The 15,900-nt window shown below is 36.9% G+C and overlaps 2 protein-coding genes across 3 annotated transcripts in view; one reads left to right on the forward strand and one right to left on the reverse strand.

The window, feature by feature from the left end:
• Positions 1–15,900, forward strand: part of NTS (neurotensin) — a 232,060-nt gene that overhangs the window by 146,180 nt on the left and 69,980 nt on the right. The gene's annotated exons all lie outside the window — the stretch shown is intronic.
• On the reverse strand, positions 1,766–13,830 carry RASSF9 (Ras association domain family member 9). The gene is made up of 2 exons (XM_069955715.1): positions 13,645–13,830; positions 1,766–3,697 (listed from the first exon to the last, which is right to left on the reverse strand). The coding sequence occupies exons 1-2, from the start codon at positions 13,689–13,691 to the stop codon at positions 2,509–2,511; spliced, it is 1,236 nt and encodes a 411-aa protein (XP_069811816.1). The 5' UTR covers positions 13,692–13,830; the 3' UTR covers positions 1,766–2,508.

Below are 15,900 nucleotides of genomic sequence, written 5' to 3' on the forward strand. Positions count from 1 at the left end.
ATGCATACTTTGCCAGTTCTCAGCTCAGAACATCTCATTTTACTATTGATTGCAGACTATTCCACATACTGCAATTTCACACTCCTGTTTCTGTAGCTTTATTAAACACAAGGCAACATAGGTCAGCTGTGAAGCACAAATAAACATGCTAAAGCCAGTTCTATGAGTGATAACACTATTTTAGTAAGTTATATATCTTAGGGTGATAGTTTTATTTAAATATAATTTTCTAATACTTGAGTACCCCTTTGCACCATATGCACAATATGCACAATTTTGATACATTTGCCACTAATTTGCACCTTTTTCTTTGCCTTGTAAGTAGATATGTCTTACATCATGATTTAGAACAGCAGTATAAAAGGAAATGTAAGACATGGGCTTTTTTGTAAATATGTAATTTTTTTTTCTTCCGAAACGAGATACATACATTGCACAGATTTGAACTACGTTTTTGGAAATACAATATGTTTTAATAAATCTCTTATGTAAAACAAATTCCTTAGAAGACACTATAAATAGATAGATAGGCAAATTTAAATTAATTCATTTATAAATATCATAATTTATTTATTTATTGTACTTAATATATTGTTAGGGTATTTTTAATGTAATAAATAAATACAATAGTCCAGAAACCTACAGTAGATGAACGCAGAACGAATAGCAACAACAGGCAATCTACAAACCTTTTTGTCTTGCCATACACATCTTTTTGTGCTATTTTTTTTTTTTTACTAAAACAAGCTGATAAAACAAGAGTTGTGGCTTACATTTCATAGATGCCCCAGTAATTCTGCAAACCCTGCTCAAAATATTACAGCATGCTAAGCTTTTTGGTCAAGTAAAATGTCCAACACTGTAATGGGAAGGAAGGATGCCATTAAAATCAACAGTTCTGTTAACGTTATTTGTGTGATTATGTGCCTTATATTGTTTACTATGTAAAGAGAAGGGCATTTTAACTGAAATCTGATGGGAACAGTAGACCGTTTACAGACATAGGGGGAGATTTATCAAAGGGTGTAAAATTTAGACTGGTGCAAACTACCCACAGCAACCAATCACAGCTCAGCTTTAGGCAGTGCTGAAAGGAAAGAGGAGCTGTGATTGGTTGCTGTGGGCAGTTTGCACCAGTCTAAATTTTACACCCTTTGATAAATCTCCCCCAAAGTGTCTCTACTGAAAGCAAAATTAAAAAAAATGTGCACAGCAGGATTATAAAAAGTATACCATTGAGCATGAGTGCAGTTAGCTTTTATTTAGGTATAATAAACATAAATAACAAAGATTATACAATAAATACATTAAACTACTTATCATACACAGGTCCTGAGTTACTGTCTGTATGTATGAAAACAGGCTGTTTGTATCCACTAAAGACCAGCAGAATTGTGAGTGCAGCTCTGGACAATAATAATGTGACAGATACTGGCAAGCCAGTTCCCACCCACACCCCTGACAGCTGATCTACTATAACGTAATGGATAGTATTCAGACAGGTCAGAGCATTTGAGTTTTGAGTAAGGCAATAAAGCAATGCAGACCTTGTTGAGGATTTTGTGCTCTACATGTAGGACCTGAAAGCTATACTACTAATACTTTAACAGATTGAATGTTTGCTACAGTTATATCCAGTCTAGGATTCAAGGCAGATATATTTTACATTTCAACATTACTGTACATTGCAGAAAGCAACAAAGTAGAAGAAAGTTTGGTTAAAAATTTAGCTCACATGATAATTTATATATATATATATATATATATATATATATATATATATATATATATTACAATTGTAGAAAGTGCTCATCTCTTTTTAGAGTTGTTTTTAAAATGTAGTAATGCCATACAGTCCCAAGGATATTCATTCTAATAAATAAAACTAGAAGAGATAATATTGCTGTTTTTGTTCATTATCATGCCAAGTTGGTTTTGCATGCTTTTAGCGAAAAACAAAGAAGTTGTAAAGAACCAGTAAAAGAATATTTGTTCTGTTCACTTGTACTTAGTGCAAACATTTCAGCCCTATAAATGAACCTATTCCAAGCTGTTTAGTGGGGATACCAAAATGCAAGGATCATTCCTTTACATTATTCCTTTATTTAATTCACTTGAAGGGAAGGCTTACTCCCAAAGTCTATGTTCACACTACGCTTAACAGTGTCTGACCGGCTTGCATTCAGTACATTCTTGCAGCTAATACCTCTGTATCGTCTGCAGGAAAATTCTTTTTTTACTATCGACTTAATGGCACCGTTGGGTGTGCCTGCAAATCAATTAACCATTTACTACAATGTAAAGTACGGCTGCCAACAAACTTTACATTGTGTAAACAGCTATTATTTCCAAAATAACCATGTGTGAACAAAGCAGGTGGCATTGCATTGACTTCCTTTCTTTACTTAAAAAGAACATTGTGTGAATATAGCCAAAAGGTGATATTTTGCATCCCCTTTCTTTGCATTGTTCAATTGAAAAGGCAGAAATAGCAAATATCTGATAGTCTTACTGACAAGGCTCGGATTCTTGGCTATGTGTGGAGCTAATACCTGTATCTGAATCCGTATCGTTTTGTATGTTCATGCTAGACAACACAGTGGTGATAGCAGGTATTTCTTTACTACTGCTTTCATCTGAGAACATGTATTGTTGAGGTGTGTGGCATAAAGAGCTGCTTGAATAGCCAGCACATACTGAATTTAGCTCATCCTTTAGGAGTTCATATTCTTTTTTCTGCTGAAGCAATACTGAATCATTATACTGAATCTCATTCTCAATATAGCTCTGGAGACTTTGTAATTGTAATCCCACTTGAAGGCTTTCATCTATCTCTTGTTTAACACTTGTCTCTGTGTCAGTATAACCTTCTCTGACAAAGTCTTCATCTTCGTGTATGCACATTGAATGTATCTCCATGTTAATTTCATCTGACAACTTTCTAATAAGCATGTGTTGATAACTCAACTTCTCCTGAATATGTATTAGATTTTCCAGACTATGCGTTTCTGGAAACTTGTCGACAGAATGAAAATCAGGATCGTCTTCTTCTGTACAGCTCACGCGTTCTCCATTACACCCAGATTTTTCTAACTGTTCACATGAATCATATGCTTTTAGCTGGTTATCCAGTTGTTTCATTCGGTCCACTTGCTGTTTAATGATGTCATCTTGAGACATTATTATATCCAAGAGATGCTGTATATTATTTTCTTTGGGGTTATTCATAGCATTTTTCATTTTTTCCATTTTTCGAAATGCTTTTCTTACAATTCTCTTCCTCATATCTAGTGGAAGATCCTTAACATGAAACGCTGCAATGCGGTGATTGCAGTTATCGGGGGCTATGTCTGTTTGTGAAGTCCACCACATTGAGCATGGATACAGTGTAAATGTTTTCAGAAGAAAAAAACTCACGTTACCTTGTTCTTGCCCCCATAACTTTAAAAGCTTTAAGATTTTTAATGACGGAGGCAAAATTCGCTTGGAGTTTTTCCAGCTTTCCATAATGCAATATTCTTTGTAAGTACCAAACAGAACACTGTTGCTTTCCGCTGATGCTTGATATTCTTCCAGAAGAGCTTCTACCACCTCTTCACTAGTTGTGTGCTTTGTTAGTCCACAGACTATTTTTTCTTCTTGGCCAACCCAAACAACTATCTGCTTGTCTTCTTTATCAACTTCTTCCCTTGGTACACTTAAAAAGAAGTGAAAGGTAAATGTTATAAGATAGCAGAATAAGGAATTGCATAGTTACTGTATTTACATCTATACTGCATGATTTCTGGGAAATAATATTCTAACATTGCTATAAACATAGAAAGAATACTTACCACTATGAAAAACAGTCACAACCTGACCATAATGAAAACTGAGTATTTAAGTTCACATTGTTCACACTGGACTGAAATACCGATTTACTGCAAATTTTTACAATGAACTCTTATTGTGTAAGGCTATGTTCGGATACTATGTGTATACGCTCCGGCCGGGATCCCATAAACAGCAAAGCAACGTATATTCTCGTAGTTATCACGGGCTGTCAGGAACCGGACAGCAGGACAATACAAGACAGTGAGCCCTGACGCTGAACCCTGCCCACTGTCCCTACCTGCTTGCCGCAATCCACCCTAAGATGGCGGCGGGCAACTTGGTGGCGGTCACTGTACTGGTTTGGTGGGACACAAAGACAAGACAGATAGACAAAACACAATAAAGAATGGTCGACAGTCTGGGTCACAACAATGGGGCAGAAAAGTACAAAATCACAATCCAAGAAGCAAGGTCAATAAACAGGCAGTATGGTCAGGGCAGGCAGCTAGCAGGGATGGTCAGAAATACAAAGCAGAAGAGTCAGAATAAACAGAGCAAGGGAAACAGAACCAGGCAGAGACAAGCTCAATATCCGGCAGTGAGAGGCAGGCTGGCACACACTATATAGGAGACCAGAGGTCCAGTGCAGGAGCTGATTGGACCAGACCCCTAATCTCCTCAGAACACCTGGGGCAAGAGCAACCTGACTGGCAGGGAGAACAGTCTGTCAGACTAGTTAACCAGCATCAGAGTTAACTCCGGAGTGGCCAGGAGTATCTCAGGCAAAGCGGGTGTGGCTGAACAAACACAGAAGGAAATAGAGCAGTGTTCAGACAAGGCTCAGGACATGCACAAACATACAAAAGCACTGAATCAGCGCCATCTCAGGTGTGCAGCATGAGCCAAGGGGCGCACAGAGTTCGGCCCAGGCACATTCATGACACAGGCGTTGTACAACGCATGTGATTTTGAGAAAAGGTACGTTGTGTGAACATAGCCTAAAAGTGTAGCACATCTTCTGTATTTCAGTCCTGCGCTGACATATCCTTTAGGTAGAATATTAATAATTATTGGAACAGGAGCACTGCATTTCAAACACCTTCCACCCAGCCAACAAAAGAGGTTTCAAGTGATGGAAACTGTGATGGAAGGTTTCAAGTGATGGAAACACAACAAAAAAAGAAACTGGCACAGCTGGGGGAGTATGCATGGATGCACGGGTCCCTGAATTATGACACTTTTATATACTGACAATATTGACACCCAACCCAAGTCCAATTTAAAGTGGGGGAAGAGTTAGGAAACACTCCCACACCCCTTAAAAGCTGGCCCATCTCTCACCTTTCCCATTCCCACAATCATAGATAAGGGGGAATGCAAACTACACCCACCGGTACATGTCATTGCATGTGCATGATACGGTCAGATCCATCCTGTTTAAATTTTTAATGATGGACTCGTAGACTCATCAAGCCAATGCATCAAGTGCAAGGGCTGCCAAAAATTAAGGGAAAGAGGGAATCCCATACACCCATCATTTCATATAAAGTAGGGCCTCATGCACAAACTGTAAAAATGTTGTGTGAGAGCCTGGTGGCGACCCTACTTATAATTCGGGGAGAGAGCCTGTGGTGACCCATGTAAAAATATAATATGCTGGTCTTGGTAGACCGTAGCAGTATACTTGATGTAATTGTAACAAATCTCATCCACATGTTGCCACTTAAACCCACAGTACAAGGTGATCTACACTGCAGAACACCTGATGCAATTACAGCAGGTGTCCAGCCAAGCAATTCCATTCAGTGTCAGTAGTTTCTGCCTTTTATGCTTCTGCTGCATTAGTTGCTCTGAAAAAAGGCCCACTAAGGCTCTGTCACCCAAGGAGATAATAAAACCTGGAGGCAGGTAGCTTTGATGTTATGACTGATACATTTATATAAAATTATTCTTCTTGCCCCTAGAAATACTATGTATACTCGGAATGCTGATTGTGTACATGACACAGCTAATATATGCTTTATAGTCCTGTGCTAGTCAGTGCTCACAATGGGGTACATGTATAAAGACCAGCATGTGTGTACACCATTCCTAAATAAAACCCTACCCCCATGCAGTCCATTGGATTTACTTAGTGGCTCAGACTTTTGTGCAAACTGGGTGGCTTGCGCAAAGATCTGCACCTTTTCCATGGCATACACCAGGGCACATATTGCTAGATGTGTCCCAATGTTCATGCTAATTGAGTAAGAATCACCAGGTCTGCACTGATTGGCTGATATCTTCAGTAAGTTATTCAACTGCTGGGCCTTATTAGCATGCTTATTAGTTGCAGCTTATGATAATAAGCGTCCACACAATCCAGCCTCACCATACAGAACCCTGGTCAAGCACTACCTCTTATCCTTGGTGAGGACAAGAAAGAAAAAGTTTCCAATTTCACAAGGGTGTAAACAATTCTTCAATCTTTATTGCCCTGAGAATAAAAACTGAATGACATGCTAAAAAAGAAAAAAAGGGGTCAGAGGAGTCCATTTTCCTATTATGACACCAGAATAGTTGTGCCATAGTGTATGTAGATTGGCACTAATCTGTGTTTATATATGTTTTTGTTTGGTGTCTTGTATGCAGCCAGTTAGGACTATTAGTACCAGGGACCTTTTGGATATTTCAGAGGAGGATTATATGCAGTAACAGCTCTTTGGGAAAAAACTGTGTGGACTGAGGAGGATTTATTCCTAAGTAAGGCCATAAACACTGATGACCTGGGTGGGAGGTACTCTGGGGTGCTTTAGTTTGTCAGAAGAATATAGATTATATTCATCCATAAGGCTTCCATAAAGTTGGCGTCTCATACCTAAGACCTTACACAACCTTGTAAAATGGAGATAATAAAAAAAAATGATGAAAAAAAAGTAGGAGTGCTTGGTCTACTTGTTCCCTGTATCGTGGTTTTCCTAGGTGTGAGAGTACTAAATTCATTGGCAGATTTTTACTTTTTCTTGGCATATGCTGCTGATGCCCCCTGAGAAATATCCAATGTGATATAGGAGGCTAAAGATTTATGGATCAAGAAGGTCATTAAACATCTTAATCAGGAAAGAAGAATTATTAGGCTTTTTCATAATGTGTGATTTGTTGGTTTTAGATTTCTACAAACTCCACAAATTACAAAAACTAAGACACTGCAGAACTCATCTAAAAGTGATGTTCTTAAAATGTACCTGTCGTTATAACTGTTATCAACTGTTGATATCAAAATCTAAATTAACAGTAGATGTGATATAAAACCTTTTCTGCAATTTTTATTATTATTTTTTTTTACGGTTATCATGGAAAACGTGCTTTATATAAAGTTATACCGGCCGTGACACTTTCTATAGCTCATTAAAATGAATGAAGGGAGCCAGGCACATGCTGTTGGTCACCTTGCTGGGCAGGTCAGGTAGACCCACATTCTCCACATGGGTGTGAATTTTACAGATGCATATGCCATGTCTTAGTTAGCAATACATCTTTACCTCTGTGTTGCCTTGGCTATTCCCAGTTTTGTTAAGTAGATCAGACCATTATTATTTTATGTGTGCTGGCCAGGTATATCCTGATTAAGCCCTTTCCAATCCATGACGTCATGGGTTGGGTGGGCCATAAACAGGATGTAATTGTAGATTGTTGATTGACTAGATCAGTGCAATAAATATGTATTGCATTGATCTATATAAGCAATTAAATGACTGCTTATAAGTGGTAAGTGGATTTTTTTCACCCACCTCCTCCCTCGCGAATTGCAGAAAAATGGGTCCCAGCCGGAGTACCCATTTAAGAATGCAGTTGACTGTAGCCAATAAGATACAGAGCTTAGTCGCTTAAGAGCTTATCCTAGTGATTATTCCATATATATAGAATATCAATAATATTGATATTCCATAAATGTAAAAAGTGTGAAACCCCTTTAACTTCCTATAGTCTTTATGATGAAATGTATATTATCTATTGTCATCTATTGTATGCTACAAAATAATGACTATAAATAATATACCATGTAATGACTGACTTGAAAATACCAAGCAATATGAGAAATATAGAGTGAATAGTGTCAAACACATAATGTCAACACAGGTGTCTCATTCATCTGGAAATCATGGTTTCTGAGAAATCTATTATGCTTGACCCAGAAAAACTTGAACAAAAAGAAATGTGCACAGGTTAAGTAGACAATTACAGACATGTTGAGGGTGTGATAGAGCTGAGTCAACTTTAATAGTGTACAAGCTGAATAACTTATAAAGTACAGTATGAGACTTTATTCGGTTTTAAGTATTGCTAAATATTAGAGCGGTGCATTTGTGTTACTGCTTTTAGTAGGTCAAACTATTAACCTGCCAGGTAGAAACGTGACATACAAAGAAAACACGTCCATATGCTCTCTCAATAATAGATGATAGTTCTACACCCAGGACACCCCTAAAATAGAAAGCATTTATTGTTGCATGATTAACAAGTATGACTTGATCAAATGGTGGCAATTTATTTGCTGTATATTTTACTATAAAACATGCCCTAATTAGTGGTCACATGTTAGGGGACACAGTTTAACTTTTATATTCATCACAATAATATATTTATTTCTCATGAAAACCATTGGTGGGCTTGATTATTTTATTGATTTGTTTTTCAACTGCTTGTTCGGCTAGCATTTAGAGCTGCCAAAGACATCTTAAAAACGGATTACTTTTATTTTATTGAACATGTTAACGTGTAACATATAACAATTGAATTAGAAGCAAATGAAAACAATATCTCTGCAAGTAAGAGAACCATAATTATCAAACTTTGGCTCCTGTTCAAGAATTTCATTTGACAGTACATGGCAATTTGAACACTGTATACTGGCAACACATTGTATATGAGAAATATGTATAGATAACATAAAAAGAGCTGTCTCATGACATACCCACTTGACCGCTAATGTTTAATCTCAAATTGCACTTATGCCACTTATTCATTTTCTAATTATTTGATTTAACAACTGTAGACTTATAAATGGCATTCGCTCAGTGAGTGCATTTATACACAATTCAACCTTTTTATTAAATCAATTTGCTTGCCAGAAAATATACTATTCGGTTTGTGGAAGAAGAGAATTGAATAAATTTGCTTAAGGCTTAAGTAAATTCTTCAAACTGCATTGCTATTTCTTATATAATAGAAGCTATGAATAAATCATTTTATATGTATTTTAAGTTTGGAGGAAAGTCTGCAATGGAATTCAAGTTTATTTACTTTCTTTATTTATAACTGCACTTCCGCATATTTTCCTAATGCCTATCCCTTTGTTGCCACGATCACTAGGCATGCTGGCTCTGCATAAAAGGCATATCATTTTCACACCACTTATCATTTAAGCAGTGTTACATTTTTTAATATGCATCACAATCTGTTGATGTTCTTTTTCCTCTGACACTATAGTCTAGAAAATCAGTAAATCAGAGCTTTCTCAAATGAAATTTACTTTATGGATTCCCTTGTGAACAAAACTGCCCGATTGTAACATCAGCAATATAATCGATTATAAAGGTTTAAGGCTATTTTGCAAACAAATGTTACAGAAAAGATGGCACAAAGAGACTTTTTATCTTGCATATAAATATAATTTAGTATATTAATATTATTATTATTATTACAAATTATAATACATTAACCCCTCCTCTGTCACACATTATTGGCCTTAAAGGGGTACTCTGGCACTGATAAAAAAAAAAAATCAATCATAAACATAGTTTTTACATTTACCATCCCACGGAGTCTGTCTCCGTTTGAATTTCCCGCTGTTTGCAGGTCCCTTAAGTTCCAGTTGGTGGCTTCATTTTTTCTTCACTTCCTGGTTTGGGGTTTCCCATGATGCACTTGGTCTCCTTTGATGGCTACATGACTCTGTAAAATTGTTAGATGGCTTACATCTTGTTCAGCCAATTAGAGCTGAGCAACCTGTGTCATCTGACAAAGGGAGGCTGGTTTAACAGGGCTTAGACCCGCCCCCTCTTGATGATGTAATTGTTACAAAATGGCTGCCGCATAGCAGCCTGGGGTCAACAGTCATTAGGTAAGAATGAGTTTACTTCACTTCCTAATGGGGATGTTGGGGGGGGGATAGGGAAGGGGGGAAGATAGGTGATTGAAGCATATTACAAAGTAATATAACTTTGTAATGTGTTTAAATTACTGGAAAAAAGCTTTTAGCTGGAGTATCCCTTTAATAGTTAAGTCATTTTTTCATTTTTACATGATTGCCTCCAAAGTAGTATAATGTTGTTGTTTTTTTCCATGGCATAGCCATATGGGGGCTTATTTTTTGCGGGACAAGTTACATTTTTTACTATTGCTTATTCTAGACCTGCAGTGAAAAGGTGGCGGCCTAGAATAAGGACCCTTAATGAACGCTGTAAAAGGAAGTATTGGCGTTCATTAGGTTAAAAAGAAAAACATAAAAATCTGGAAAAAATTATAGCTCAATAACTAAACAGTATTTAAGATTAAAATAACTTATCTTCTATCCACAAGACAGGGAATAAATGTCAGATCTTCAGAACAGGACTCAAATTCATTGTTATGAATAGAGTTACGACCTGTGCATGTCGCAATTCATTGTCTATGATGCTGCTGAAGAGGCTGAGCTCTGTACTCGGCTGTCTCCGCAATCAATGGAGAGACAATGCATGGTTCACCTCCTCATTTATAACAGACACTTGGAGCCCCTTTGCAGCAGTAAGACCCCTTTATGACCTGACACCTATCCCCTATCCTATGTCAACCAGAAATTAAGTAACTAACAAACATTCAGCCATAAACTAGGACACTGTCCAAAGAATTAGAGGAAAGCGTCTTTGGACAGGCTTGTGTACTTGAACTGGCTTCATCCAAAAATGAGGACACATACTTCTTTATTTCCTTCCAACCCCAATGACCTACCTCCTGTTAACTGTATTGCACTGAATATTAGGATGTTTTAGTTTAAGCAGGTACCATATTCATTGTACATTTGCTTTTTTTTTTTAAGTCACTACTTGTACTATTTGTAAATGGAAGCCTTTGAAATATTTTTACATGTATTTTGCAATAGATTCTGCACTAAAATTCCCCAACATATCTGACATATCAAAGCTTATTGTTTACTGCCAGAGAATGGCAATTTACTCTGTTCCTATGATAATCCCTCAGGTACATGACTCAGAGAGAGAGAGCTCTGAAAACTACACTGTACTCTAAGCAGAAAAAGCCAAACACTTGTATAATCATCAAATGGTCCGACAGATTTTAGTCCTCTAGAAGGAAACAATAAAGCTTTCCAATCACTGACCACAGGCAGAGGTCTTGAAAACATCTTGACAAACATCTTTTATAATCTGTGTATAATTGTTGTTTTCATAAGAATGCATTTATTTATTTACTTACAGAATGAGCTGCATACTAACCGGTTGGGTTAGCTTGAGTCACAGTGAGGAATATTAGTTACAGGGTAAATAACTCAACTGGATGTAAAGACTGTACCTAAGTAGATGTTGAAGGTTGGGCTTAGACTTACAGATACTTGTCTACAACCAATCAATGTCTTTACAGTTAATCTGAGCCAGAGGATCTTTTTATAATATTAGAAGTTGTATTGATATTGATATTTTCTCCCTCCAAATTCTTACACTGCCTTGCAAAAATTTTCACCCCCTGTTCTAAAAAGATCTTGATTTGACAACATCACAAAGTACAATACAGAACAAGGTGCTCTGCAAACAAGTCAGATATGAAGTTGTGGACGAATATAGCTTATGGTTGAGCTATATATAAATATCTCAAACATCCCAACAAGCACCATGAAATCGATTACACCAAAATGAAAAGAATATAGAATAACTGCAAACCTGAAAAGAGAAGGCCAACCACCAAAACTTACAGACTGTGCAAGGAGGACATTTGTCAGAAAAATACCATAAATAACAATGAAGGAAAAAAATACAAAGGGGGCTAGATGTATCCATAAGGCACTGAATATATTTATGCATTTACTGTATGCCAAACAATGCAAAGCAACAATAGCTTTTCTCCAAAATGAAAGTTGTTTTTTTTTTGCAAAATTACAATAAAACATTGCAGTTTAGCACTAAAACACAAAACCAACATGTATTCGTTGAATTGCGGCCGCAGAGAACTTGTCAGAGCACACAATGGAGCGTGCGGCTCCGGTCGCATGCTCCATTGTGTGCAGCATCAAATTGGGATGCCAGCGTGCGCATGGATGCGCCTGCATCCTAATTCATCAGAACTGAAGATCATCAGGTTGGTACTGCATTACTGGCCGGGATGATCTTCTCTGACACCGGCTGTTCTGTGACCCTGTGGACATGGCCTTAAAGCTAAAACCAAGAGAGGGTCCTAAACAAAAATACAGTAGAAATAACTTCACATGTATATTTCATGTCTTTTTTGTGGATCTAAAATTTAAGATGTGTCAATTTTGGAAATAGTCTTGATAGACAAAAAGTGTCCACAGCTCTTACATAAACCTAAAATGTACGTTTCCATGGTTACAAGCATACTGCAGAGCTCAGAAGACAAACATGACATGCCTACTCCCTACTTCCTTTTCCCCCTCTTTTGCTGTTGGGGGATATTCAGTAAGCACCCATACATTACATTGTTGGTTCACCCCAACAAAATTGATTAACTTTTCTCTAATATCAGTAAGTAAATTTAAGCATGCATGGGATAAGCATATATATAAAAACAAAAGGGAAATAATGCCAGGCAATATGGAACAGTGGGTATTTTTCTGCTGAAAGTCTTTGGCTAGTTATATAGCATATCTCAGATTCACAATAGGTTATGCTTACAGTACAGATGCATACTATTATTTGTATGGCCAAATCTGAATTACTGCATAAAAACTATAAATTTCCACAGTCCACATAAGGACAGCGGTATAAATTCCCAATATAAGCATATTGACATATCATGATATTTGCACAGTAATGCATTAATAAGAATGGTATCATACAACAAATATAAAGATATAAATTTTATCAAATATAAATACATATTTGTAATTTCCTTAGATGCATCATTATGGAATGGCCGGCTGATACAGACTGTGCTTCATGGCCCTTAGCCTTTGAGCTATAAGCACTCCATCTCTAAAATGTAAGATGTCTAAGACAGCTTTCCAGCAGTACATCCAAGAACTTATTCTTATCTTTAATGGGCTGAGAAGTTTTAGAGATAATCAAATGAATAACCTCATTCTTGTTAAATAGTTGGCTAATGTGGCAAAAAATCATGTCTGATTTGGCCAGTCTAACAAGTCTTTTGGTGACCAACTTTATATTAGTAAATAGAAACATAGGAACTAAGCAACATGAAAGTACATGTTTGCTATACAAGCTTATATTCATGTGATGTTCAGGATACATCTTAGGGTATATTTACACAGAGAGATTTATCTGACAGATTTTTGAAGCCAAAGCCAGGAATGGATTTGAAAAGAGGAGAAATCTCAGTCTTTCCTTTATGGCCTGTTCCCTATTTATAGTCTAGTCCTGGCTTTGGCTTTGAAAATCTGTCAGATAAATCTCTTTGTGTAAATGCACCCTTACAGGCATATATAAAGCTATATTTGGAATAGAGACTGAAACAAATCATAATGTATTAGAAGTGCCTTTTCCTACAATTCAGTACAATTGAGGCTGTCATTCTCTAAAGTAGATAAATACTGCTTAGTTCTGTACTCTTACAAAAACACAGAAAATCTATTAGTGCTTTGCAGTCATTAAAATTTAAGGTTACCTAGTTTTATGTCTTGTCTTCAATAGTTTTTTCTTGACATGATCCATAATGATGGCTGCAAAAGTGGAGCTGGATGTAATGACTTGCGTAGTGAAGATTAGCTGCTCACTGCCCTTGCTACAGAGACAACTAAGCAGAAAAGAAGGAAGTTGAGCAACTTCAGCTGCCTTTGAACTAGTGTTCCTGTTACACCTTTGGAGAGCTGCCCAGCTTCTGAGTGCAGAAATTATTAGCCTGTAAAACCACATAGAAAGAAGATCATACTTTCTCTGTATTGTTCTCATCTGAAATTTATAAGTGTAAGGTGTCATATTCAGTGCTGGACTGGTATTACTTGCTGCAAAGCAGGGACAAAATATATTGCTGAGAAACTCTATCTATCTATCTATCTATCTATCTATCTATCTATCTATCTTTTTTTTTTTTTTGCAATTTATATGGCCGCACTAGTGTAGCCAAGTGTTTAACTGCTGAGCACCCACTGCTGCTTTTTCTATTGTGCTGTATGTATCTTTGTTTTCTATCTAAACTATATGGGCAAAAGTATTGTACCACCTGAACTCCTAGAGGAATTTTTAGGACATACCATTCTAAATTCTTACACGTTATTATGGAGCTGTCCCCCCTTTGCAGTTACAACAGCTTCCATTCTAAGGGTTCTCTCACAAATCTATTTTCTGTGGCATTTTTCAGGCCTCCAAACTCCAAACTGAACTATTTTTATCTCTCCATATGCACAGCAATAGCATTTTTGAGACAACCAGAACAATCCCATTGAAGTCTATGGTAAAGAAAACGCCAAACCCTCAGCATGCTGTGTTTTGGAAAAACTGCCAAAGAGCCTCAAAAACACCAGAGAGGAGAAAAACGACACACTAAAAAGAATGCCATCTGGCCGCTGGCGTTTTTTCAAGATTCTAAGACAGTGGAAGCCAGCCTTATAGGAAGACTTTATTATTTTGGAGTGTGCCTATGGGAATTGTTACCCTTTGATCCAGAAGTGTGTTTGTGAGGGCAGACACTAAAGTTTCTGCCTGACTCACAATCTCCATTCTAGTTCATGCCAAGGGTGTTCCATAGAATTGAGGGCAGGGTTGTATGAGGGCCAGTTAGGTTCTCCCATACAAACTCACCCAAACCTGGTTTTATGGACCTTTCTTTGTGCACTGTGGCGCAGTCATGCTGGACTGCGCCCCATACCTTAGCTAAAATGCCTAAAGCCCTCTCTTCAATACAACCATTGGGCTTAGACCTACCTTAACCCCATCATCCCTTCTTCATCTCTTATTCTGCATGCGTATTGACACTGGCAAAAAAAATATCACCTAATTTTTTTTGCACAGTGATTGCATGGAAATTTCCCACTAACCTAATGTACAATATGTCATTAAAAAAATATATCTAAACCTCATAGATTGGCAGTTTTTGTTGTAAGTGTTGAGTTGTTTGGACAGTTTGTGGAGTTTTCCTCTCATATGCTATTTTTTCTGCTAAAAGAAAAAAAAAACATTAATGTGTGATGTTTTGGTGAATTTTGACCCATTGTTTAAAGTTTTTGAGCAAAAAAAAAACTTTTGCTGCTACAGAACCCACTTTTGGCTCCCTGTGTCTAAAGGCATTTTTTTTAACCTACATGTGCATTGTTTTGTCTCTACTCCATGGAGCCATTCTCAAACAAAATATAGGTTTGCACAGCAGGTATGTAAAGCCACAAGTGCTTATTAAAAAAAACACATATCATTAAAAAATACAATAAAAGGATGTAAAACAATGTTAATTAAACTTATAACAATATGCATCACACATCTATATTTAGAAAAATGAACCATTTAACCCTTTAGTGGCCAAGCCAAGTCTAGCCCTAGTACCCTGCTTTCTTTGCTGTATTCCAGTTCAACTGATTAAATTGAAATTACTACATTATTTTCATTTGAAATAACTTTTGACATGTCGTCAAACAGAAAACCCCCGGTGATAAGAAGAAAAGAAATGAATAATGCATATATCTGCCAAAAGAAAACCCTACGGTTAACCCTCCATTGGGCATCTGGCCTATGGAGACTACTACATGTTACCAGTTAAAGATGTGTTCTGACTCTTTCTGAGACTATCTAATTAAAAATGACAGTGCCAGACTGTGTGGGGACACGCCCCTAACTAGTAACAACCAGTTAGGAATTTAGTCTTGCATTTTCAAGTAAAAATAACAAGGTAACTGCACAACATAAAGTTATAAATTGCTTCAGAATAAAAAGT

The sequence above is a fragment of the Dendropsophus ebraccatus genome, chromosome 1, assembly GCF_027789765.1.
Source record: "Dendropsophus ebraccatus isolate aDenEbr1 chromosome 1, aDenEbr1.pat, whole genome shotgun sequence".
Taxonomy (NCBI): domain Eukaryota; kingdom Metazoa; phylum Chordata; class Amphibia; order Anura; family Hylidae; genus Dendropsophus; species Dendropsophus ebraccatus.

Coding starts and splice junctions, on each gene's coding strand:
- RASSF9 (XM_069955715.1), bottom strand. CDS start 13,691: ATGGATCATGTCAAGAAAAAACTATTGAAGACAAGACATAAAACTAG. Junction 3,698..13,644: donor AAGACAAGACATAAAACTAG/GTAACCTTAAAT, acceptor CTTCTTTTTAAG/TGTACCAAGGGAAGAAGTTG.